The 26,238-nt window shown below is 38.6% G+C and overlaps 1 protein-coding gene across 1 annotated transcript; it reads right to left on the bottom strand.

The window, feature by feature from the left end:
- Positions 1 to 5,049: 5,049 nt before the first annotated feature.
- Positions 5,050 to 11,611, bottom strand: LOC104610317 (cytochrome P450 CYP72A616-like). The gene is made up of 5 exons (XM_010276879.3): positions 11,293 to 11,611; positions 8,249 to 8,469; positions 6,618 to 6,862; positions 5,771 to 6,158; positions 5,050 to 5,655 (listed from the first exon to the last, which is right to left on the bottom strand). The coding sequence occupies exons 1-5, from the start codon at positions 11,564 to 11,566 to the stop codon at positions 5,230 to 5,232; spliced, it is 1,554 nt and encodes a 517-aa protein (XP_010275181.1). The 5' UTR covers positions 11,567 to 11,611; the 3' UTR covers positions 5,050 to 5,229.
- Positions 11,612 to 26,238: the final 14,627 nt, after the last annotated feature.

The following is a 26,238-nucleotide window of genomic DNA, read 5'->3' as shown; positions in this document are numbered from 1 at the left end:
TCAAACACAATCTAATAGTTGATTAAGTACAAAAATCTCCTTTTTGGTTTGAGAATCATATAAAATGGATATCTAGATTTTAGGAAATGAAGAGTCATTTTCTTGTTTCTCATTTTTGTGCCAGTTTCAATATCTAGGAATCATAGATCAGCCATCTTTCCTTGTAAAATTTCTAATCATCCTCAACTTTGGGTGGGTTTGGAACTAGTCATGATCCCTTGCTTGCTAGATTCATTTTCAAGTTTTCTAGTCTTATTAAGTTGTTGATGGACTATCACAAATAATCGCATTTTAGATAGAACTAGCCTTAGTGGTAAGCACAACTTTGTTTGCGCAAGAGATGGTTATGAAAAATATCTAGCCTACATTAGCCATAAATGCAAACTGAATGATTGAATAGTGGTTGTGGATCATGTTCACTTGATGGCTAGGATAGGGTTAAAAATTAAAGAGTCTGATTGTGGGCCATAGGCATTTGAAAGTGATTGTGGACCATTAATTCACTATTAGACTCGTTATTTATTTATTTATTTGGCAAAAGAGAACCACTAGAGAAACATTAGGATACATAATCACACCCGTCTTACATGTGTCAAAATGTCTCAGTCACTAAAATGTCTCAAAAGTCAGTCACCTCCGTGTAAGTGAAGACTTTAGAATTATTGGTATGGTTGTCAGAAGTCATTTATGATTGGGAATTGGACTATAGTCGAATTTGTTAGTAACTACAGAGTTGGTATGACTTTGTTAATATTTTTTTTTCATCACTAACAGGGAAACCATCTGTATATGGATAAGGCTTGTTGTTAACATTAGCAAGAGAAGAATAATATGGAGCAAGAGAAGAATTTTTCTTTTTAGGATATGAAACCTTTCATGAGAGTATAGTACAAATAATTGGTGGTGGAGAGATGTTTAAGCATGTCAATCTTTTTAAACAACATTGAGCATGTCAAGTGAGGAATTTTTTAATATCTTTCACTGTCTACATTAAAATCTCATTTTGAAGAAGGGGTGGAATTAAAATCAGAGGGTTGTTTTCGTCTATGATTACTGATAATTCAAGTAGGTTCTTTTAGAGTTGAGGATGAAAATCCTTAGAATATCCACTCACTTGAAATTCACTGCTTATATTGCCACTTGTCAGTTCTTCTGAATTCTAAAAAAATGGAATTATCAATAATGTGGTATATGCCACCCTAATATTCAAACTTGGCATAAATAATATTAAATTACCACATTAATAATCTGAATCTGAAAGTTGAATTCATGCTAGTCTACTCTCCTAAAGAAGAAGTTATGCTTCTCAGAGATGGATCTAGATTGGAAACTTAAAACTAGAGGTTAGCAAAAGCATGGAATTGTCAATGATAAAGTATGGTGATCAAAACAATCCCCCTTCCCCGTGGGTGTTGTCCCTAGAGGAACTCATCTTTCTCTACTCCTTTCCTAGCCATCTTATATGTGCGGAAATGGCTTATTGAGTGATCCATCGGTATAAGATACTCTCTTTGGAAGCCAAAGATCTAACCTCTAAGAAAATGATGTTGAGTTGACGTGGGCACCTACAATGCTTCCAACTTGTTATTTAATGCTACTGGTAAGTATGTTATTTTATTGTTTTCATTGATAACATTGATTTTGGTTCATTGATAATGCAGGGATTTTCTATGATTGGGCAATAGAATGCACTGATATATCTCACAAATGACATTGTATAGAGTGATTTCTATCTCAATAATAGTCATGTTTCTGTTGTTAGGAGCTATCAATTTGGTTAGGTGTCCACTAAAAAGTGATTATTATATTGTACAATCACTGCTCTTTTGGTCTTTTTGATTTATATAATGTTTAGATGTTGCATAGATTTTTTCCCTGATTCTTCTGAAACACACCCCATTACCACCTCATGAATGAAACCTCACTTGATAATTTTGTTTAGATAATTTTTATGCTATCAATCTGTTAATATATATCATTTTACTTGAAATATTTTATGATATACATTTCTAATCTACAATTTTTTCCCCATTGATTTGTAAATTATATAGATGGAAGACCAATTTTATTTATGAAGGATGTGGGTGAGTAAGAAAGAATCTTCTTCTTCTTCTTCTTCTTCTTCTTCTTCTTGATGTAAACCTTGTTTTAATTTAGTATTTTGATGAAGGGTCCCTAATTGCAACATTCTCTTGAATATATTTGACTACCAGGGAAGGCACATAAAGTGCATGAGCAAGCCTTTACTAAGATTTCTCTGCTTATTTTCCCAACATAATAAAGGTCCATGCATCACAATTTGCCAACTTTTGTCCACAGACACTTCTAAAAGTATTGTCAAGTCCAGAGATGAATTCATAGAGCTTACTTGCAATGGAATGTTGAAGGAGGTATTTGAAAAATTCAATGTAATGCACAGGAAGAACATCATAACATCAAACATTTTGATTGGTGGGTTTATACAAAGTGGTGATTTGGAGACTGCTTGGAAGTTGTTTGAAGAAGTGCCTGAGAGAAACCTCGCGACATGGAATGCAATGATTATTGGACTTACACAGTGTGAATTCAACAAAGAGGTATTGGGTTTGTTTAATCAAATGCATGAAATTGGATTTTGATTTGATGACTTTACTCTGGGTAGTATTCTTAGAAGCAACTTAAAATTGGATTACGACTGCCACTAAAGAAGTTCCTGACTATCGCTAAAAAGACTTCTAGCAGCAGCTTAAAATTTATACCGACAGCCACGAAAATTGCCGCTAGAATGCTTTAGCAACAATTGTTTTAGCGGAAGTTTGCCGACTGCCGGTAAAGTCTCTAGCGGCAGTTTTGACTGTCGCTAAAAATCTTTTTCCTTGTAGTGTCTTCTACCACACGTCTATCGAACTCAGGCTCAATATTTCAGCTGAAATTTTAACAACTTTCAGATCTCTAAGCCATTTTTCCCACTCAGATCTATCAATCTCTCCAACAACACCTTCAAGAACCAAACAACCAAAATATAGACAAATCACGATAGGAATGATCAGATCTCTTGCTTCATCTCAAGCTTCCATTCTCTTTAGGTCAATTTTGTTGCAAAATATATATTACAAAATTAAAAATATTTAAGACCAAATGAAGGAAAATCACCTTGATTTCACCCACTTCATCCGTCTCCTGATCCCTTAGCAGCTCTTCCAATATAAACCCAATCAAAAGCTCATACTATTCATCTTCCTCTTGGTGAAACAGAGCATCCCACTATTCATCGTCTTCGCTTTCCACCAGTGAACTACTGTTCGTCTTCCTCTTGGTGAAACAGAGCATTGTTCATCGTCTTCGCCTTCCTCTTGTCACAGTGCTTTTCTCATTATTTTCCCACATATAAAACCAAACAATGGAAGAGCAAATTTTTACACTTTCCCATCCCATCCCATCCAAATTTTCCCACAAACCAAATGGAGCCTTAGAGGAAAACAAAACAGTATTACCATCTTCCACAAGTTGACCAATAGAAATCAAATTAGTGGTTAATTTGGGCACAAATAAGGTCTTGGGTAGGTGAAAGTAAGATGATTTAGAGGTAGATAGGTGTAAATCATCACAACCAAGTATATCTAGTTTTTCACCATTTGTAGTGACAATGTGTCTATTAAAAAGATGGGGTTTAAGAAACTAACCAACAAAGGCCCCCGTCATGTGATTAGAGGCACCAGAGTCTATAATCAAAAGATGGTTTGATGAGGGACAAAAAGTAGAAGACTTACCAGACAAGCTGATAGATGAGAAAGCGGAAGAGATAGCCGAGGACATGAGCTGTCAAATCTAATCTTCAGAAATACCACCAGAAGAATTATTCTGTGAAATCACTAAGGTAATGGTAAATGAGGCATCTGAGTTCTCCATGGTTGTCTGATAGGCTTTATAAGACCCTTCTTCTTAATAGCACTAAATCCGGGAGAAATCCTTCTTCCCTTTTGATTTGTTTGCCAAGAATACAACATCAATATTGGAGTTTTTCCTCCCATCAAGTGTAGTCTGTGTAGAAAATCTGGTTTCAGTTCTCAGAATTTCCTCAAGAGTGGTATCAAATCAGGAAGTGTTCCTCGACTTAGGATATTAGACCTGACAACTTCAAACTTAGGCCTGAGATGCATTAGGAAATGCATAACCTTTCTTCTGTCAAAGTGTTCATATACCTTGCACAGTAGTCCGATGGATCCTTTCCCATGTGTACTAACTCATATTTTGCCTAGATGTTAATAAACCCTACATAGTACTCCTGGACCTTTCTCTCTCCCTAATAATATGAGAAAATATCGACCTCAATTTGGTACTGCGTAGAGGTGTTTTATTGCTGATATACCTTCTCAAGATACTCATACATCTCATAAGTTGGTCTATAACCTCACATTGGAATGGCAATGTCAGCCTCAACAGATCCAATGATCCATGATGCAATTTTTGCATAGTCGATTTTCCACTAAGCCTTAACATCTGAGTCATCAGGTTTAGGTATAGTTCTGTCTAAATAGCCCCAAAGGCCCTTTGCCTCAACATGAAACTAGATGTTAAACTTCCACAAGTCATAATTCGATCCATTAAATTTAACAGGAAGGACATCTACTCTTTCTGAAGCCATTATCATAAAGAAAATTGCTGATTTCCAAGACTGATATCAAAAATCGAAGAAGAGATGATGACAGAGAGGTACCTTTCGATCAAATGCCTAAAAAATGAAACTATCACAATATGTTGAACCAAGAGAAGGATAAAACCCTTCTTAAACCAAACCAATTTCAACCAGGCTTAAGAGGTTCACAAGAACTCCTCTGGGCAACACTAGATCTAGAGTTTCAAGTAGATATAATGTCTCCAAGTGCAGATCGAAGATAAAAAATGAAGCTGATGGCATAGACTTCTAGATTTCAGATCTGTCAAGGTCTGATCGAAACTGCCTTGGGAGAGAATACTCTAGCTCAGTAGATCAAATCATGACCTGCTCTGATACCATGTTAGTGTTTGGTCTAGGTCTATAAATCCAAAAGAGAAAGAGATAGCCACAAGTTTGTAGGTGTGTCCAATATGGAGCTCGACACCCTAAGAGAGAAATTTATATTAAAAAGTAAAAAGACCAAATTGTCCTTAGAGTACAAGAGAAGATAGTGTACAAGAAGAAAATAAAATACAACAAGAGGTAAATAAATAGAAATAGCCCTCTCAGCTAACTCTCTTTATCTCTACATATCATAGTTTATGTAAGATGATTTGGGCCCCATATTGAGGTTGAAGAGTTATGATAGTACAAGGAGCATGAGCATAAGAGGGGGAGAGCTCAAATGAAAAATGTTGTAAAATCAAGGCCAATGCCATCTTTGCTTCTATCATGGCAAAGTTTTGGCCTATGCATATCCGAGGACCCCAACCAAATGGGATGAACGAGACTTGATTATTTGCTGCCTTTGAAACTCCTCCTAAAAACCTCTCTGGTTTAAATTCTTGCGCATCTTCGCCCCATAGTTCTCTACTGTGATGGATGAGAATTGTGGGCAACGAGAGTTCTACTCTAGGAGGCAAATAGACATCTCCTAATTTCACCTTCTTGTAAGTCTGCCTAGTAAGCGCAACTGCTGGTGGATATAATCTAAGAACTTCATACAGGATCATGGATACCTACATTAGCAGAAAATATAAGAATTCTCCTTAAATTGCATCAACATTTGAGTCATTCATATATTGAAGCATATTTGCAATAGTTTTTTAAAGTGAATATAGAGAAAATACTTACAACTTTCAAATGGTTTATCCCATCAAAATCCGGCTTATCTTTTCCAAAGGATTGCAACACTTCTTCCCTTGCACGCATTTGCCACTCTGGATGCATACTCAATACAACCATGGTCCACACAAGCAAATTTGATGTTGTCTCTTGTCCTGCAAAGTAAAATAGTTTGCATTCCTCTATCACTTCATCAACGTTCATGCCTATGTTCTTTTCATTGCCATGTTCTCGAATCTCCTTAAAATTGGATTCTAGAAGTAAGCCTAGTAAGTCATCTTTACTAGCCTCCCCTAGCTTTATAGCCTTCTCTCTCTTATTGACGATTCTTCTCAGTAGACCTCTCACTTCTCTGTCAATTTCCTTCATCCTATTGTTCCTTTTTGTTGGTAGCAATCTGCAAAACAAGATTACAATATATAATTAAAGTAATTATATTTTCTACCTTGGAGCTGTAACATATCCACTGTTTCCCATGCAAAAATGCACATCTAGTGCAATTATATTTTGTTCTAACCACCAAAAATCATTATGACTTTAAAATTTTTTAGAGACAAACCCTCATAATTCTTTATCAAAACCATTGAAAAAGCAAATACCTCACAGCACAATCAATCAAAAACTAGAGGTTGATGGGGAGTAAAGAGTATACAATTATCAGAGGAAAGAAAACAACAATTACATGGATATGAAACTATTGAATATAGAGGCCAATAGAGAAGGATTTTAAAACATATTTTGTGTCCATCAATTTACACCATATTGTCCATACGTTATATATATATATATATACACCTTGAGGAAGTTGGATTATTGAATTAGAATAAGTTGAACACAATAGGAACATTAGTCTTACCTGTAACCTGGTATGTATATGGACAAGGCAACATCCATAACAATCTTAGCTTGTTCATTTTGAAGTTGAAATATTCTCCTGCCTTCATCATAACTGCTACCGAATGCTGTCCTAGAAATGACATCTCCAGTTAAATTTTGGAGCTCAGGCCATATATCCAATTCACAGGAACCTTCCAAGGCAACCAGTTTCTCCCATTTTGTAATCATCTCAAAACAGCTTGTATAAAATGCTGGTAGCATCCTCTATTACAAACACCAAGGAAGAAATATATCATTATGAATGTCACCCTAACCTAAGAAGTTGCAATTTGACAAGTTATAAGCAATGTTTTTTAGGATTCTAGATTTATTTACCCCAGCTCACAACAATAACAACTAACTAGGTGTTTGGTATCAGTGTTGGGAATACCGCACCATTTTCTCATAAAAACGGTGCTAGGTAGGGCTGTTCACGGGTTGGGTTGGGTCGGTTTACTAGTTTTTTTTCAACCGGCCTGACCTGATCGGGTTACCTTAAGATTAAACCGAAACTGACCCCCTATTAAGCAAAATCGACCTGGTTGGTTTAGGTCGGTTTTTGTCGGTTTTGGTTTATATATATATATATATATATATATATATATATATATTTTTCGGAAATATACAAATTATATATTATATTTCAGAATATATTTTCTGGAAATATATTTAAAATTGAAATATACATTTCAGAAATATATATATTTAAAACTGAAATATACATATTATATATAATATTTCAATGAGAATATATTTATTAGAAATACATTTAAAACTGAAATATATATTTCGAAAATATACATATTATATATAATATTTCAGTGAGAATATATTTATAGATAACTCGATTCGGTTTCGGTTTTCATGTGTGAAAACTAAAACCGAACTGAATTATCGGTTCACCCATCTTTCCAACTCGAAACTGACCGGTGGTGAAGAAAAACCGGCCAAATCGGGTTGGGTCAAGCCGGGTTGGTTGGTTTGAATTTATTTGTGAGAAGCCCTAGTGTTGGGCATATGGAGTAGTAGTGCTTATTATTTGTTTGGAACCGATGCTGCCACGTAGGTTGTTTTTTGAGAAAACCGCACTGGTTTTGTTTGGTACCAATGCTGTAGAATTGTTTTCAGCATTGGTCTATATTATCCAACATCCAAGATGATGCCACATCATTGTACTACTGGCAGCAACGTATCATTTTCTCTGAAAACATTGAATTTAGCATTGCTTCAGACCACAATTTTCCAATTTCCAAGCTGCGTTTTTTTCTGGAAGTACCAAACAAGAGGGTGTTTTCTAAAATACTGCTTTATCTGATGTGGCTCCAGTGAATCAATGACCTAGTGACCCAGCTTTCCTTCTTTCTTTTTTCTTTATATATTTTTAGTCATTTTCATGATATCATAGGTTGACCTATTTGACCCAAATGATTGAATCATTGAGTCACTAAAACGGTTCCATTTCTTGGTCATTCTTTAAACTTTGGTTATGGGTAAAATTTATGGTACATTTCCTCTTTTTCATGTTAACAAGTACTAAAAAAAAACTTGAATTTTAGCTGCAGCTAATCAAATAGATTCATAAGAAATAAGGAAAGAGAATTAGAAAGAAACCTTTAACTTCTCTATATGGAATGCAGGGTTGATGATCCTTCTATGTTTGGCCCACTTTTCTCCCTCGTGGCTTACAAGCCCATCTACGAACAACCTGATGAGTGGATTGGATTTGGGCTTTTCAAATTGTCCAAATTTGTTGGAAAGAATATCCTTTATTAAATCTGGGTCCATAACATTTATCCTGGGAGTTCTTCCAAACCATGTTACTGACATATTCCCTGCATTTAAAAAATCAGTAATAGTTGAATGCTCATGCAAACTAACCAAATAGGACTTTTCTACCAAAAACTATATATGAAAAAAGAATTCAGCACTGTATATATACAACCACGCTCAATAATGCAATTAAAGTTTAAAATATTGTGTCGTAATTTAATTGTTTTAAATGATTGTACATGACACGGCATATACAATGAATCAATGACAAGATATTAGAACAAAAAAAAAAAAAGAAAAAGAAAAACGCGAGTATATGAATACTTTGAACATATTCCATATCAAGCAATGGTGTAAACGGGTGAATCTTGAGCTGAATCAGGGTAGATCCATTTCTGATCCAACAAGAAAATACACTGATTTGGTCTCAAGACTCTCAACTGAGACCCTATATATAGATCGGGTTTATGGGGTCTAACCAACAAGACACAATTATATACCAGAAAAGCCTTTTTAGCTTGGTAATTTGACAATAAACCTGCAATATCTCTTGCTCTCTCTTAAAATATCTTATATATCCCCCCTATCAAGGTTCAAATTATTGATATGATATGCCTCATATCAACTGTATTGTTTCGTATTTTCTAGTTTCCGAATCCTATACACATGTTTATAGGTATTTTTCGGAAGCCTTTTTTCTAAATAATTAATATAACTGAAACTTGAAAAAATGAAGAACAAAAGGTATGATTTACATGGTGTTTGAAAGCGTGGCCATTTTTTGGGATCGATTTTTAAGAAAAAACGTTCATGTTTTTAAGACTCGTTTTTCACAAAAAATGTTTCTGTCATGTAGGCAATGAGCAATACTATGCTGTTTGTTAAGGTGATTTTTATCACCATTTTTCGTGTATGTTCTGATAGGTAAGTACCACATAGGATACACATCATTCAACCGTTGGGGGAAATGGTTTACTGATGCATCGGTGGGGTCCTGATTTTCAAGGCATGCCCAATTTTTTAATAATCGGCTGAACCAAACAATGAAATACATGGGCATTTGTTGAAACTCCTATGTGGATCTGACGTCGCATCATTTTTTTGAAAAACGGTCACGGTTCCAAACATCCCCTTAAAGTATAGATACATATATGCCGATACATAAGGCTGTGTTTGGAAGAGGTGTAAAACGTCATCAGTGTAAAAATACACTGATGATGCTTTACACTGAACCGTAAATATATATGACCATTGTATTTTGAAATCAATGTAAAAAGGTGTTTAAGTTTTACATTGATAAAATTGATGTAATTTTTACATCGATTATCGATGTAAAACTTTAAAGGTGATGAGGTTTTACATCTATCATTGACGTAAAACTAGACTCCATCCAAACGCATGTAAAACTGAAGCAGAGTGTAGATTTACGTCGATAATAATTACACTATTTTACCAGATGCATACAAAAGCGATGTAAATTTTAAATCGCATCCAAATACAGCCTAACGATGTATTGATACTCCCACCTTCACCCGGGTTTTAGAATCACCTTCTCCTAGGTTTTAGCTTGGTTAGTCTGTTAAGCGAGGAAATTAGGGAATTTGAACTTAATTACCCCCCCCCCCCCCATTGGCCAAATCAATCAATTTTAGTTGATTCTATTTTTACGAAGCCTAACAAGGCAATTTTAATTGTTTTATGAAGCCTAATAAAAAAGCAATTTAGCCAACTGATGGTGGCTCAGTTGGTAGGTTCTCTGACTCGTCGGAGTAGAGACCTAGGATCAAATCTCGCTGCCACCAGGGGTTGGGCTACCCTCTGTTGTGTAGCCCCATGATGTTCCTTTCAGCATCCCACAAAGGAAGCTGTTGGGGACCAGCAGCTTTAACTGTTGAGAGAATTTTTGGGTTGGGCATGTTACCATGAGAGTGGACAAATTGATAATTGCTTATTGATTTATTTTGAGTAAAAACAAAAAAGTGCCTGTGAATCGGTGAACAAAACTCTCTCAGTAGGAAAGGCTGTTGGCCACAAATGGACACGTAATCAACATTGTATCAAGGCTTGAAATTCTTTTTTTTTTTTTAATGCTGACGCTCAACCTGATTATGTGTCCCTTAGTTCAGTGCTTGTTAAATCAAGAGCGAAAATAAATTCCCTTTTAAAGGAGGTGGATAGGTATGTATGGCAATGGTCCCCACATGCATCCCTTCTACCCATATCTTAAATGATCAAATGAACTTGATATTAAATGATCATACCAAAAATTCAAGAACACGAGTTCACATCTGTGCCCACAACGTCTTCCTGATGATGATATTATTATTATTGAGAAATATTTTTAATACACAGTGGGATGTATTGTGGAATATTTTGAGGCGCAGATCTGAATTCCAAGAACACATGCTTTGGTTTCAATTTGAAAACAAAAAGGCACTTATGTAACGAAGAACAAATTCCGCATTAAGAAACACTCCCTAGTCCCAAGGTCTACCAAACAGCACCTTATTCCTATTAATGTCAAAGCAGCATTACCATACATATATACATACAAAAAATAAGAGAAAGAAAGAAATAATAAATGAATGGATGGATGAATGAATGAAAGAAACAGAAAAAAAAAAATTAAAAAGCAAATAATCCATGGGGTCTAGAAACAAGGCAAGTAATCCATGCACTTTAGCCATTGGATTGGAATCTTTAACCTAAGATGTTAAATTTGTATGTAGTAAAGGAAATTTTGAATAACAAAGGACCGTCCATCTAGCATTCCAGGATCGAAACCATTACAAATTAAAAAAAGTAAAATAATAAAAATATAAGATAAATTTAAGTAAACTGGACAAAGTAAAACCAACCAAACGATCTGAAATTGTAACACTTACCATACTTCTCTATGGTCTGATGAACAAAGGGAACAACACGTGGCGCGATGTCGTGGGAGAGATTCATGGGCTTGGACAAAGCTTCATTCCTCATCCTCACCTCGTCTTTCAGGTTCCCATGAAGCCATATGCGTGGAGGGCCTTCGATTCCCTGTTCCCTGAAGCATTTCTCCAACTTCATGGGCCTCCACCATATTGAATACAGCACACTCCAGGCCCATGACAGTACCAAAACGCAGAGGACTAAGATCACAGCAATGAAAAGCTCCGCCATGTGAAGCTATGAACTAGAGAGAGAGAGAGAGGTGATTAGAGGAGGTTGTGTGTCAGGGGCTTTAAAAGGAAAAAATAATAAAAATGTGCCTACTTTTCTAATAAATTACCAGGTTGCCACTGCGCCACTATAATTATTTCAGGAAACTGTATGTCTATCTATTTTGTTCTTACCCAGTTGGATCAGTTCCAGTTTCCCATTGTTATACGCCTCCCTCTCTCTCTCTCTCTCTCTCTCTCTATAAAAAAACAAGAACAATCCCCATTAGTTTGACACGTGTTTTGTACAAAAAATAGAAAACATTATCATTTAAATCAAGGCAGACAGATTTGGATGCATGTAAATTGAAGGAAAACAACTGATTTTCTTGGAAGATGATGTTCAGTAAAAAATAAATTACGTTGTTATTTAGTGCAAAAATATTTATTTTCCACAATAATCTTAGGTGCAGTTAAACACTGTAAAAGAATGCATTTTATTTCTTCATAAAAAATAAAGGGTGTCATAGTTTAAAAAGCTGAAGGAAAAAGTATAAACGCAACCAAAAAGCAAACCTAATCCAGCATCTTCATCCAAACCCTTTTGGGTCACATTTCTAGAAACTCGATCAATTCGTTATTATTTTCAATATTTAAGCGTTGTCTTTTCTTGGAATATATCTAACACCAGAAACAGCAATGGTTTTCAATTTTTTTGTGTTTTCCTTGATTTATTGTAAAGATTATTCTGTTCAAGAAAATTATTATCAGCAGTCTCAATAATATGCTAATAAAGGAAAAGAATGGCATAAGACATCACATAAGAATCATCACTACCCCCCCAAGGCCCAAGCTCATAACTTAGAGTAGTTGATGATATTATCTTGTTTGATAGGTGAAAGACAATTAGGGCGATTACAATCTCGTATCCTTGATTCAGCTCTTGTTTCTTTGTTTTTTTTTTTTTTGTTTGATAGGTGAAAGGCAATTAGGGCGTTTACAATCTCGTAGCTGAATGTAAGCCTCATTCATTACTCCTTGATTTTTTTTTCTTGGAGTACAAGAAAACTTTCATAACAAGTCTCTATATAATTCAACCTTTTTTTGTTTTTTGTATTTATGTTTTAATTGCATTAACATAACAAGGAGCAATTGCTTTGTTTTTTATGGATAAACCTACTATATTAAGATGCTTAACCAAATCTTTAAGTTGGTCATTTACGTAATTCATCAAGTTCCCCGCATTCCGCAATCGTAAACAGTGGGTCCCACATTTTTTGGGTGCATTGTTTACCCGAGAGAAGACGATTTCTCTTTTCCAACTTGCGTAAAGAATTTCTCTTTTTTGTGGCTCTTCGAAGCTCTATCTTCTCCCACTCTATATGATATGTCCGATATCAGTATCGGTATCGCATGATATGGATGCAAGGTACGGTACGAATAACGGTGCATCTCTTAAGTCGTGTGTATTGAATAGATAGTGAGCTGTATCCATGTGTATCGCAATGTATTGGGCCGACACTATACCGCACCTGCCACCTTCCTATTAAAAAACGCGAATAGCGTGATTTGAATACTCTCTTTCTTTTTATGGGCAAAGCCGTCAAGGATTCAAATATCTTTGTACTACTCAACAGTATGCTAATAAAGTATTTTGCATTGACTATTTTGCCCCTCATAATAACCAATTTTAAGGGCTCTTCAAAACTATCTTCCACCAATCAAGGATTAAAATACCGATACGAATATAAGATATATTACCACTATAGGATATGTTACAAAGAAGGACATATCCCTTGAGTCATGTGTATCGATTAGATGCAGGGCTGTATCCACACATATTGAATTGTATCAAGCTAATACACATTGATACTATATTGCACCTAGCGCCTTTCAACTAAAAAGACGTGATTTAAATGTTGGAGTAGGGTTAGAATCCATAAGATGGATGAATGAACTATGCAAGATGGTTGGCCAAAATTTCAGAAATTTTTCTAACTTTATCGAGAACCAATTTCTTGGTAAATTAAAATATGAAATTTTAGGTTTGTTATTGCATTGAACCGAATCATATTTGAAACCAAAGAGAAGGGAGATTATGCCTGATATGGAGACAAAAAATCATAGCTCCCAAGGTGGTAGTTCGTGCCCAATATCAGTCCCAAAACCGTTCTACAACTAAAGATGGTGCAGTATACAGAGAACCGACTCAGTAACACTTGTTTTCAGCAAATTTGTTATCCAACTTGTTTGGATCGAGTGGGATAATTGAGCCTGAAATTCTTCTAAGTTTTTCTTGCAAAAAGAATGAAAAAAAAAATGATCAAAATCAGTTCTTGAAAGCCTAAGTCATTGTAGGGTTTCTTAGGAGACAAGAGATCAAACTCAATAACCCTCTTCTCTTTTTATCTCATAATGGATCACACTCCTAATCTAATTAGGAGATTATCCATATCTGAATTAGATCTTGACTCTTTTAACAATTAAACATTATCATCTTGAGAGGACAAGTGCTCCATACCCAGTACCAAACCCAGATTTGATCCAAATCACATGACAACTTAAGTTATCATATGATAGCTTAATTAATCTTATTAATATTGGGCTTTTGGCCCATTTTCTTCAAAGGCTCATGACCCTAGGTGTTGCATGGTCACTTTAGACATGATATTGTATGGTGTGGGACCCCACAAAGGTCTCTCTCAAGTCCATAAGGGTCCTGCCCCACCTCCATAAGAGGTTAGGCTGAATTCACTGTTCAGAGCAATGAACCCCTGAGCCAATCAACATGAGCTCAGTTTAGGCCCAACATTTACACTTAAATGATCTTTGGATTCAGCCACCCTATGAAGACCCAAGGATAATGGACTTAAGTGAGATAAAGCTCATAAGTTAATCATCCCTATAATGGCCTCTTACACTTAACCTCTTAGCCCATAATGATCACAACATTACCCGACAAGGAAGGACATTTCCCCTGGCTGCAAGGTGTAGTGCTGGTTAGAAGGATCATAGGATTAAAACCTTTTGCAAACATTTTTCATAAAATAGTAGTATATAACATATAAATACATTTTACAAAAACAGATTTTATATTCAGTTGAAATCTATTGCCGACAGTTTAGGTTTTCATCAAAGAGAGTGTAAACCCTAATATTCACTTTGTCCGACAAATGGGCCAATCCTACCACTATGATCACCCACTTAGGTGAATTCCCAAATTGCCCTAGCATGCCCAAGTGTTGACCCTTGATGAATCTCACTGATTGACACATCAAAGACAACCTAGTCCAAACACCTAGTATAGTACCATAATCAAATTTGGGGTTATGTGTAACTTTCTAGTTTTGCCCACCTATCTCCAAGGCCCAAGGCATAACTAGAAATCGGTTCGGGTCGGAGTTTTTTCTAAAAACTGTTTGTTAGCACACAAGTGTCAGGCTTGGCAAGATAAATTCCCCAAGTCTATTCAACAGCTAAGAACATTCTAAACTAGCATGAGTCTCATAAGCGTTTAGTTTAAGGGGTAATTCACAGAAAACATACTAATATCAACATGAAACAATAATGTACTTATTTATTTACAAATAAGTGTTCATGTACATCCGATTGGAGCTAAAGGCACATACTGTCTAACAGCTCTCACTTGCACTTGGGTTCAATCGGGTATAAGCCTTAGTCCTATACTATCCATGTATTTCTCAAATGCTTTCTGTGTCAGTAGTTTAGCCAATGGGTCTACCACATTTTCTGTTGATGCTACCTTTTGAATCTAGATGTCTTATCTACCAATAATCTCCCATAAAATGTAATACTTCATATCGATGTGCTTTGACTTTGAGTGGGCTCTTGGATCCTTAGCCTGAGCAATAACTCCAGTGTTGTCACACAACAATGGAATGGGTGATATACTGGATGGTGCAACTTCTAATTTTTGGATGAATTTTTTCATCTAAATTGCTTCCTTGGCAGCATCACTTGCGGCAATATGTACTCGGCCTCAGTCCTGGAACCTGTTGTGGACCTTTGTTTGTTGCTCTTCCAATTAACTGCACAGGACCCCATCATAAAGATGTATCCAGATGTAGACTTTCTATCAAGCTTAGCTAGTAGAAACACAAGTTATTTTCTCCCCACCATAGTTTTACACCCTACAAATATATAAGGATTATTTAAACTTGGTAGGAGAAGATTCCTAAAGTTACATCCTCTAAATTGTTTTGGAAAACATTGAGGAGTATTGTTAGTTCTAAGGGAAAAAAAAATCTCTCTTATCTTCTCCGTTATGTCTAATTTAGTAAAGACATGGCTTGATTCCCATCCACAACCACCCAACTCTCGAAATGAGAAGTAAGTGAGCAATGTTTCCATTTTAACTATTGTAGCTAACATTTACCATTTGTTACTAAGACGTAAGGGATCTCTTATTAATTCTTAAGGATGGTGTGAGTGGAGATGGGTATTCCAAGACAAATCACATAAATTGAGTTCTCTTGTTAATTCCCTAGATAGACTGTCAAAACAAGAGTAATGTAGGCTATCTTACATGGTTTGGGTTAAGCCCTATTGAGTTTGGTTGAGTAGAGCACGTTGGAGTTCCGATCTATCTAAGCAATGTTACTATCTTTTTTGTGGCTACTAAACCAGAGGAACGATGGAGTTGTCACTTAAATTTTTTGAGAAGTGGCAATTTAGGAAAACCTAGGATTTTTATAAGAACAATAGATTTTTTTTTCTTGGTGACTTGTTGGCTCGATTGCAATTAGAGATTCTTGGGGTCCGAGGACTAAGGTGCAGTGTGGAAAGGTGTTAAGCACCCCACATATGCCCGACTAAACCAACCTCTACTTCACCAATGTTCCAAGGATTATTTAATAATTTAGGGCTTAAAATAAATAGAAATGAAAATTATGATTCTAATTATTTAATAAAATAAAAATGAAATTATTGAATAATTCTAATAGGACTGATTAGAATAAGGAGAGAGATTACAATAAACAATTTTCCAATCCATGGTAAGTAATAAACTAAGAATTAGATCTAATAGGACTAATTAAAACAAAAATGATTGGAATTATCAAATTACTAGGTGGGTGATGCACTACACGGTTGGATTGAAAACTGAACATGCAAGACTATGAGCTCTAAATATGATGTGATTATCAATAAGAATAGCTAAATTTCAATAGTTGTAATAGGGCACACTTCGATGTACTTATGTTATCCAGCCTATTGATACGCAATATGCAATGTGTCTAACATAGTGTATTTTTCTATCAGATGAACTAATTAATCCCAATTAGACCTGTTCATGGGCCGGGTGGCCCGATGGGCCGGCCTGGCCCGGCCCGACCCCCAGATGGGTTTGAATATGTTTATAGGCTCACAGGTTTAAATTCGGGCCAAAAAACCCGGTCCACAATAAATTCGAGCCGAGCTCGGGTTTTGTCAAAATAGCCCGGCCCGACCTAATATTAAACTTAAAATAGCCCGGTTCGGGTTTTGTCAAAATACCATCTTGTAGGCCCATTGTTCATTTAAATAGAAAAAAAAAATACTCTGAATTTTTAATTCTAATTTGAATAGGGAAAATTATTTTTTTTTTCAATTAGGTCGGGCTTCGGGCTCAGGCTCGGGTTTTGGGCTTTTTACCAGGGCTCGGCTCGGGCCCAAGTTATAGGCCCGTTGGTCGGGCCGGGCTCGGGCTCGGGCCTAGTATATTTTCATTAGTGACAAGTGAAAGCCCAGCCCGAACCCGCCCCAGCCCGACCCATGAACAGGTCTAATCCCAATTAATGATATCAACTTGGTGATCCCAATTATCTTAGCATATGAAAAACTGAACTTAACTAGTTGAGCAAGTATCGTGATGGATGTACCAACATTTTTACATCTCTTTGTGTCCGTTGACAGCCACAAAGACATGGAGAACTAATTTTGAATTCATAGCTGATTTGGTGAAAGGTTCAAAATTGTTGATTGGCATGGGGGAGGTAAATTTTTGGTTATATAAATGGTTGGACTCGGGCCCTCTGATAGACATGATGGAAAACTTGGAAGAAATTGGAGGAGTCGGTGTAGTGATCCCAAAATGTGATTTTCAGAATAGAGCAATGAGTTCAGGAATTAGTTTGTCTGGGGAGGGAGAATACTGCTTTATCCTTCTCTCAGAAATCTTCCCTCATTATTAGCTTGGGAATTAAAATAACACCTATTCGGAAATAATGGGTCCAAAAAATAAGTCTAGACTGATCCAGTTCAATTTCTCCTATTAGCCCGTCCAATTCATCTAAAGTGATTTTGATTTGGATGGAGTCCAAGTCCAACACAAAACCAATCCACTGACACTACCCCTACTACTACTCTAGGTTAAAAGACTGGATGGTGTCTTTCAAGTTAGTAATTCACATCATGCATGGTACATTTCCCTATGTATTGTGAATATCTCCTGATGATAATATTAGGAATAATGATAATATCAAGAATGATGATATCATCATTGAGATTGAGAGATGTTCCCAATACATGGCAGGAATGTGATGTGGAACATCGTAGGAGGCAGTCTTGTGGGGGGGCTGATTCGGTGTCAGTGGGGGTGGGGGAATAATACGAGATGATGGTAACTCATTTGTGGTGGATTTTCATAATTGGTTTGGAAGGACTCCTAACCTTCATGCCGAAGCTTAGAGGGTGTGGAGCTAGCAATGGGAATCACTAAGTTGGTAGTCGAGATAAACTCTAAAGTCCATGATATTATATATTCTCAATAAATGCAAACCCCCTTGGCACCTTTGGTATTGGTTAGACTCGACTGAGAACCTTCAAATAGTTGTAGGCCTTCACTTTGTACATGTGTATAGGGAAGCAAATCAAGTATTTAAGTGGCAGATAGTCTTTCAAAGTTGGGAATTAAGTGGTTCGCAAGAGAGTTTCATTTATAACTCTTTGGCTGACCTTCCATGTACAACCCGATCCTATTCAACATGTATATAGCTTTTTTCGAAGGCTAAAGATTTTACGTCCCCCCTCCTAGTCTATTCTTTTTTGGATACCATTAATAAAATTTTATGGTAGCCACCCCTCCAATCGGAGTAAATTTTGGGGTGGGTTAAAAAATATTCTTAAGATATGCTCTTATATGATGTAAGTGTATGTATGGTGGTGCAGGAATAGAGATTGGTTTCCTTGAAAGACGAAGATGGAGTAGGGATAAGGTTAGGGTTGTGGGTCTTTGGTCTTTTTGGAGTATTGGGGGATAATGATTCTCTCTCCTTGGTCATATTTTGTCCCTCCTTTTATAAGGAAGATCTCAAGGTCATAAAAAGAATGATAATAAAGGAGATGGATCCTATTACTGAAGGGGATCTTTGAACTTATGTCGACTATCATAGGGGCACCATTGGGGTTCTGCCATGTGTCTAGCAAGACCCCTCAAGGACAATGTTTATTTTTTTCTTGAGGACTCTCGCATGTCACATGTTGGCTATGTCCCTTTATGAGTTTTCCTGTGCTAACGTGTCAAGGACAATGTTTGGTTCTAATTGATGTGTTCAGGCATCTATTTGATCACCATTGAGGTGCCTCGTCACAACACACTATGATCAGAAGGAATGGCAATCACTTGCAAGAGGGTGTCGTTGGCCTCAAGGTCCATCCACTGTTCTTTACAACACGAATTGCCATTTCATACCCATCACATGGGTATCGATGTTGTGTTTGGGTTCATCTCAAACTGGCGATATCATATTATGTTCATCGTAGGTCTCAGGTAACTCTCATTGCTCATCGCAAACCATGGATGGCTCTTTTAGCATATCGCAGGTCCTGGGAAGCATTCTGTTCCCATTGTAAGTTCTGGATGGCTCTCTATGCTCATCACAGGTATGTGAGCCTTTCATCATTTCAATAAGGTGTCTTTGTGCTATTACAAAGGTGTCATAGTTTGGGATTTCTCTATGTGGTTTTCTTTTGTCGTCCTTGTCATAGTCCTGGTGATGATAAGCTACATGTACTTATAATTAGCCCCCCTACTTATTGATGAGAGTATTCTTGCTGATAAGCATCCTCCACAGTTTGGCATGTGTCTTTGTGATTGGGTGTTCTTTAAAGATAAGGAAATTAGTTTGATGGTTTTTGCATCTTGTCTGGGTGACAAGAATGGTTAGCATTTGTTAGGATTGGTCTACATATGGCGATGGGCCTTGCACTTTAGCAATGAGGTCATAGTTTGAAGTAATTAGTTAGGCAATTTGCTTGTTTAATGACCTATTGGTTGGCGGTAGGGATTAGAATAGATCTTTTGATTATTTTTCTATCTGTTATGAGAATATGAAAAATGTTATTGTGTCAAGTCTGAGTATGGTGGTAAGGCTACGTACGGAGGTCTCCTTGAAGGACAAAGGAAAGCCGAGAGCAGGAGGTAGGCTAAGTGTTAGGGCTAATGAAGCGATAGAATGATGATCTCATTATGAGTTGGACCCCTATTTACAAGGAGAGACCCCGAGGTCCCGAATGGAAGGAGCCAAAAGTGTTTGATTTCCATTACGAAAGGGAATCTTGGATTCGGTGTTGAGGCTTGTGTGTAGGATAGGCAGCTAGCAATCAACAAAGGTAAACGACTTATGGAGGAAGTGGGGGAGACTAGTTAGCCCCCTATCTCGAAGAAGTAGAAAACAACATCACCATGGCAGTTAAGGCAGCAATTTGCCCCTATTAGGGTTGTCATCTCCCATCATGCGAGGACCTTGACAAAGAGGATGGGGAGGCATCTATGCCCCATTTTGTTAGCGAGAGATGCAGGGACAACTCTGCTTGTTGGGGTTCATTGGTCAGCGGAGGAGTATGTGGTTCCCTTTGTGAACGTAAATTCGGGGAAGCCTGTTTACCCCATTCGTTGAGTGCGAGATAGATCAGTTCTCACACCAACGGGCTACAAAGACTGTGACGGGGGTTACGGCTTCCGGTGATGTGGCAAGGGGACAGGGAGAGGAGTGCTCGACTGCAAAGACTGTGGCTCCAATAGAGGGGGTTCGGACAGAGCTGTCATGGAAGGAGACTGCACAAGTTGCTGCTTCTCTAGGAGATGACACCCAGGCGGTGCATTACAAAGAGGTGTAAACGGGCACTATTGAAGCGAACGTGCAAAGCACTGGTTACGACACTATTCCATCGGCGGGTGACGAGTAAGCTTGTGAAGAAAATTGCTGCTCACACGCGGGAGAAAGGGGCGAGAGAGATTGACCTGGTAACTATTGATTTTTAACTATGTCTTTGACTTCCCCTCTCTTCTGCTCTGTGTTTGTTTTGTCATTCCATTCTAACAAGTAGATTTGTTGTATTGTAGTCATTTATTCTGATGAGAGTGGAAGGGAATGAATGCCCTAAGCATCCGTAAATTGTAGGCCCTTGTTTTCCTAATGGGTGCATCGTCCAGGAAGGGGTATGGTTGTAGATGCATATGGTCTTTATAGTTGTTTTGTGAATATTGCACTAATCATGCTCCCTATACAGGTTTGCCTTCCTCGTCCTCCTACTAGTGTTGCTATGCTGCCTATCATTAGGCATTTGGTTAACGAGTAGAATCATCTCCAGCCAGAGAATGGAGGGAAGGAGGCATTGGCAGATGGTGCCACTCACGCCGATGTGTCGGCTTCGGTGGTAAATATTGGGAAACCATATCTGCACGTAACCTTCCTAATGAAACGCAACCTTCGGTGGGTGCTCTGTATTCCTAGATGTATTTGAACAATCAACTCCTAGTGAAAGTGAGGCTCCTATTTGTATATATAGGGATGTACCTTTCAAAATAAGGGAATAAGAAGAAGAAGAATTTCCGCAAAGTTTTCATGGTATCAGAGCGAGGTTGCTTCGAGAAATAGAAGAGGAAGGTTTGTCGTCGTTCCTCTGTCGGCAAACGAAAACAGAGCAGTGGCACACCCGTAATTGTGTGCTGCACACTTCCTGGGCGAAGCAACCCCCATTGGACGAAGCCCTGTGAAACGGTTCGGTCTCTGAAGCGAAGAAGGTCTGCGATCATAAGAGGTACAAGCGGTGCAAGAGTGCCATTTTCAGGCACCATTGTCGTCGTCTCTCTGTCGACAAACAGAAACAGAGCAGCGGCGCACCTGTAACTGTTCGCTGCACTCTTCCTGGGCAAAGCAACCCCGCATCGGACGAAATCCTTATGAAACGATTCCGTCTCTGAAGCTAAGAAGTTCTGTGATCACAGGAGGAACAAGCGACGCGAGAGTGCCATTTTCAGGCACCGTCGTTGTCGTCTTTCTGTCGACAAATAGAAACAGAGCAGTGGCCCACTCGTAACTGTGCGTTGCACTCTTCCTGGGCGAAGCAACCCCCCATCGGACGAAGTGTTGGTTATCAAGGCGTGTAGAAGAATCCTGGTGCCAAAAACCATTGAAGCCAAGCCCGACCGCAGCAATCCCAGAACTCGATGAGGGTATCATCACCACACATGAGAACAAATAGAGGTTACCCAGTCCGGGGTACCGAACGAGTCGGACTGAGTGAGAGTGGCCGCGCAACTGACACAGGGGAATCTGTTCCTTGAGATCGAAGACTTGGACGAGTCCAAACACGCCTACCGCGGCCAGGAGCTTTCTGTCAACAGTTTTTCCACCATGACCGGTGGAGAAGAAGACAGCAGGAAAGGTGCAGGGAGGGACATGGTCATCTTCTCGCCATACTACTTGCACCCGTCTGACAACTCTGGAATGATCATTTCACCTGTCCAATTGAAAGGTGAGAACTATGAGGAGTGGGCGAGATCTATGAGGAACGCCCTCAGAGCAAAGAGAAAGCTCGGGTTCATTGACGGAAAGTTGGATAAACCAACAGATGATTCGACCGATATTGAAGATTGGTGGATGGTAAATTCAATGCTAGGTTCATGAATTTTCAACACAATCAAACCAACCTTGCGAACCACTATATCATATACGGAGAGTGTGAAAGACTTGTGGGAGGATCTGCGACAGAGATTCTCTATCGGGAATGGACCGCGAGTTCATCAATTGAAGGCTGATTTGGCCGCTTGTAAACAACAGGGACAAGCAGTGATGGCTTACTACGGGAAGCTGAAGGTCATGTAGGACGAGCTGGCAGAATATGATCCAGTACCCACGTGTCGCTGTAGCGGTTGCAACTGCAAAATTGCGACAATACTTGAAAAGAAGCGAGAAGAAGAGAGGGTACATCAGTTCTTGATGGGTCTTGACGACGCAACTTATGGCACCGTACGTTCGAATATTTTGAGCATAGAGCCGTTGCCGAATTTAAACCGCGTCTATGCAATGGTCATTCAAGAGGAAAGGCATCAAAGTATAGCCAAGAGCAAAGAAGAACGAAGTGATGCTGTGGGTTTTGGAGTACATGCTGGTGCAAAAGCAGCTGCTACACGTACAAAGGATAAAAGCGTGAGCTGTACACACTGTGGAAAAGCCGGACATGAAGCAAATGACTGTTTCCAGGTGATTGGATATCCGGAATGGTGGGGAGATAGACCACGCTCAACCGGGAAAGGAGGAGGCCGCGGGCAAAGTGGTTCGGGCGGACAAGGACGAGGAAACAAGGCAAGAGCAAACGCTGCCCAAGCAGCGGGAAATGAGAGTGGAGGACAGAAAGTTGGAACCACAAATGATCATGACCGCAGTGGGTTTCCGGGGCTGAGCGGAGATCAATGGACAACCCTTCTCAATATTCTGAATTCACATAAATCTGGTGAAAAACTTTCCGGTAAGAAGTTTTACTGATTGGATAATTGATTCCGGGGCGTTGCACCATATGACTGGAGACATTAATTTGTTGATTGAAGTCCGGAATATTACACCGTGTCTGGTTGAACTTCCTAATGGGAAGCAAACTTCTGTAGTGAAGGAAGGGACTTTGCATTTGGGTGGAAATATTTATTTGCATCGTGTGCTTTTCGTACCAAGAATGAACTACACTCTTATTTCTGTAGCTAAATTATTGCAAGAGATAAATTGTACTGTCACTTTTACTGACAAGCTGTGCATGATACAGGACCAAACCTCGAGGACTCTGATTGGAGTGGGTGAGCAGTGTGATGGGGTCTATCAGTTCAGAGGAGCAGCACCGGTTCGAGCAAATCAGACAAGTGGAATAAGTGAATGGGAGTTGTGGCATCGCAGATTAGGGCATCCATCTAAACAGATATTATCTCCTCTTCCTAAAGTAGATAAATTGAACAGTAAACCTGAAAGTGATAAGCCATGTGATGTTTGTTACAGAGCAAAACAAACTAGGGAAGTTTTTCCTGAAAGTAAACATAAAGCTGATGATTGTTTTTCTCTAATTCATTGTGATACATGGGGTGCTTATAGAGTACCTGCTTCTTGTGGTGCCGTTTACTTTCTAACCATTGTTGATGATTATTCTCGTGTTGTGTGGGTTTACCTGTTACTTGAAAAAAGTGAAGTAGCACATATTGTTGAGAATTTTTGTGCCATGGCAGAACGCCAATTTGGCAAACAAGTCAGAACTATTCAAAGTGATAACGGAACAGAGTTTAAAAGCCTGAAGTCGTACTTTGAGACTCATGGCATTCTGCATCAAACTTCCTGTGTTGGAACGCCACAACAGAATGGTCGAGTGGAGAGAAAGCACAGGCATATTTTGAATGTTGCGAGAGCATTGAGGTTTCAAGCAGGTTTGCATATTCGTTTCTGGGGAGAGTGTGTCTTGACTGCCGGATACTTGATAAATAGGACACCTTCTTCCGTACTTGACGGGAAGACTCCGTATGAGGTACTATTCGGGACGACACCTCGGTACGAGCAAATGAGAGTGTTTGGCTGTCTTTGCTATGCCCGTTGGAGCCCTCAAGATAAGGATAAGTTTGGAGCGAGGAGTAGGAAATGCGTTTTTGTAGGCTATCCCTATGAGAAGAAAGGTTGGCGCGTATATGATGTTGAGAGCAGTGAATATTTCGTCTCCCGCGATGTAGTCTTCCATGAAGATATATTTCCATATGTCGATGATTTAGAAGTACCTCTTGAAAACAACCCTGGCCCGGCAATTGCGGCTATAGTTGATGATGATGTTAATCACAGCCACAGAGGAAATAAAAACAGGGGGAGTGACGAAGAGGATATCTGTGCAAATGATAGGGAGAGCTTTCAACATACTAATAGAAGAGAGGAGGAGCAAGGCAATGGAGGGGATGTGCGGGAAGTGGAAGATAATGGCAGTGACGACAGAATTAGTGTGGATCCAGCACCACAAACAACACCAGAAGAGCAACATGGCAGGGGACATCGACATTGCACACCGTCTGTTTTATTAAAGCCCTATGTAACCTACACTGCTCGATGTCTGAAAGACCCCATTCGCACTCAAGCCAACTCTGAATCAAAGTCCTCAGGTATGACTCCCTATCCCATAGCAAATTATGTGACATGTATTAACTTCTCCGCTAAACATCAAGCTTTCTTAGCTGCAGTCACTGCAGGAGCTGAACCTACCAGTTTTTCTGAGGCAGTAAAAAGTGAAAAATGGAGAGAAGCTATGAGGAAGGAAATCCAGGCTCTGGAGGATAATGATACATGGACATTTGAATATCTACCTCCCGGAAAAAAGGCCATAGGGAGTAAATGGGTCTATAAGATCAAATATAATTTAGATGGGACGATTGAACGGTATAAGGCACGCCTAGTTATTCTCGGGAATAGACAGGTTGAAGGATTGGATTACAATGAGACTTTTGCTCCTGTGGCCAAACTGACAACAGTTCAAACCTTCTTAGTCGTGGCAGCCGCTAGGAATTGGGAGTTGCATCAGATGGATGTACATAATGCTTTCTTACATGGGGATTTGAATGAGGAAGTATACATGCAGTTGCCGCCAGGATTTAAATCTAAAGATCGAACAAAAGTGTGCAAACTAAAGAAATCTCTCTATGGACTGCGTCAAGCTCCCAGATGTTGGTTCTCAAAATTAACAACGGCCTTGATACAGTTTGGGTTTGCTCAAACGTATCCTGACTACTCTTTGTTCACCTATTGCAAACACAATGTTCATTTGCACGTGCTGATATATGTTGATGATCTGATTATTGGGGGAAATGATACTGCTGCCATTGTGAAATTCAAAGAGTATCTCCATCGGTGCTTCCGTATGAAAGACCTGGGCCCACTCAAATATTTCCTAAGGATTGAAGTAGCTCGTGGCCCTGAGGGAATATTTTTGTCGCAACGGAAGTATTCCCTAGACATCATCTCCGAATGTGGACTCATGGGAGCCAAACCAACATTTGTGCCCATTGAACAGAATCATCATCTTGCGTTGGCAAAGGGCGCTCTGATGGAGAATCCAAATTGGAATCGACGGTTAGTGGGACGGTTGATCTACTTGACTATTACACAGCCTGAGTTGTGTTATTGTGTTCATATCCTAGCTTAGTTCATGCAAAGTCCACGACAAGAACATTGGGATGCAGCTCTGCGCGTAGTACGTTATATGAAAGGATATCCAGGACAAGGTCTATTGTATCGATCTGATAGCGATCTGCATCTATATGCCTATTGCGACTCTGATTGGGCAAGCTTCCCATTGACACGACGATCGCTGACTAGCTATTTTGTTCTACTTGGGCAGTCATCGGTTTCTTGGAAAACGAAAAAACAACATACCGTGTCGCGCTCCTCTGCAGAAGTCGAA

This window comes from Nelumbo nucifera, chromosome 4 (genome assembly GCF_055504915.1).
Source record: "Nelumbo nucifera cultivar China Antique chromosome 4, China Antique-T2T, whole genome shotgun sequence".
Classification (NCBI taxonomy): Eukaryota; Viridiplantae; Streptophyta; class Magnoliopsida; order Proteales; family Nelumbonaceae; genus Nelumbo; species Nelumbo nucifera.
The sequence above is the reverse complement of the archived record's forward strand: the minus strand, read 5'-3'. Positions and strand labels throughout refer to the sequence as shown.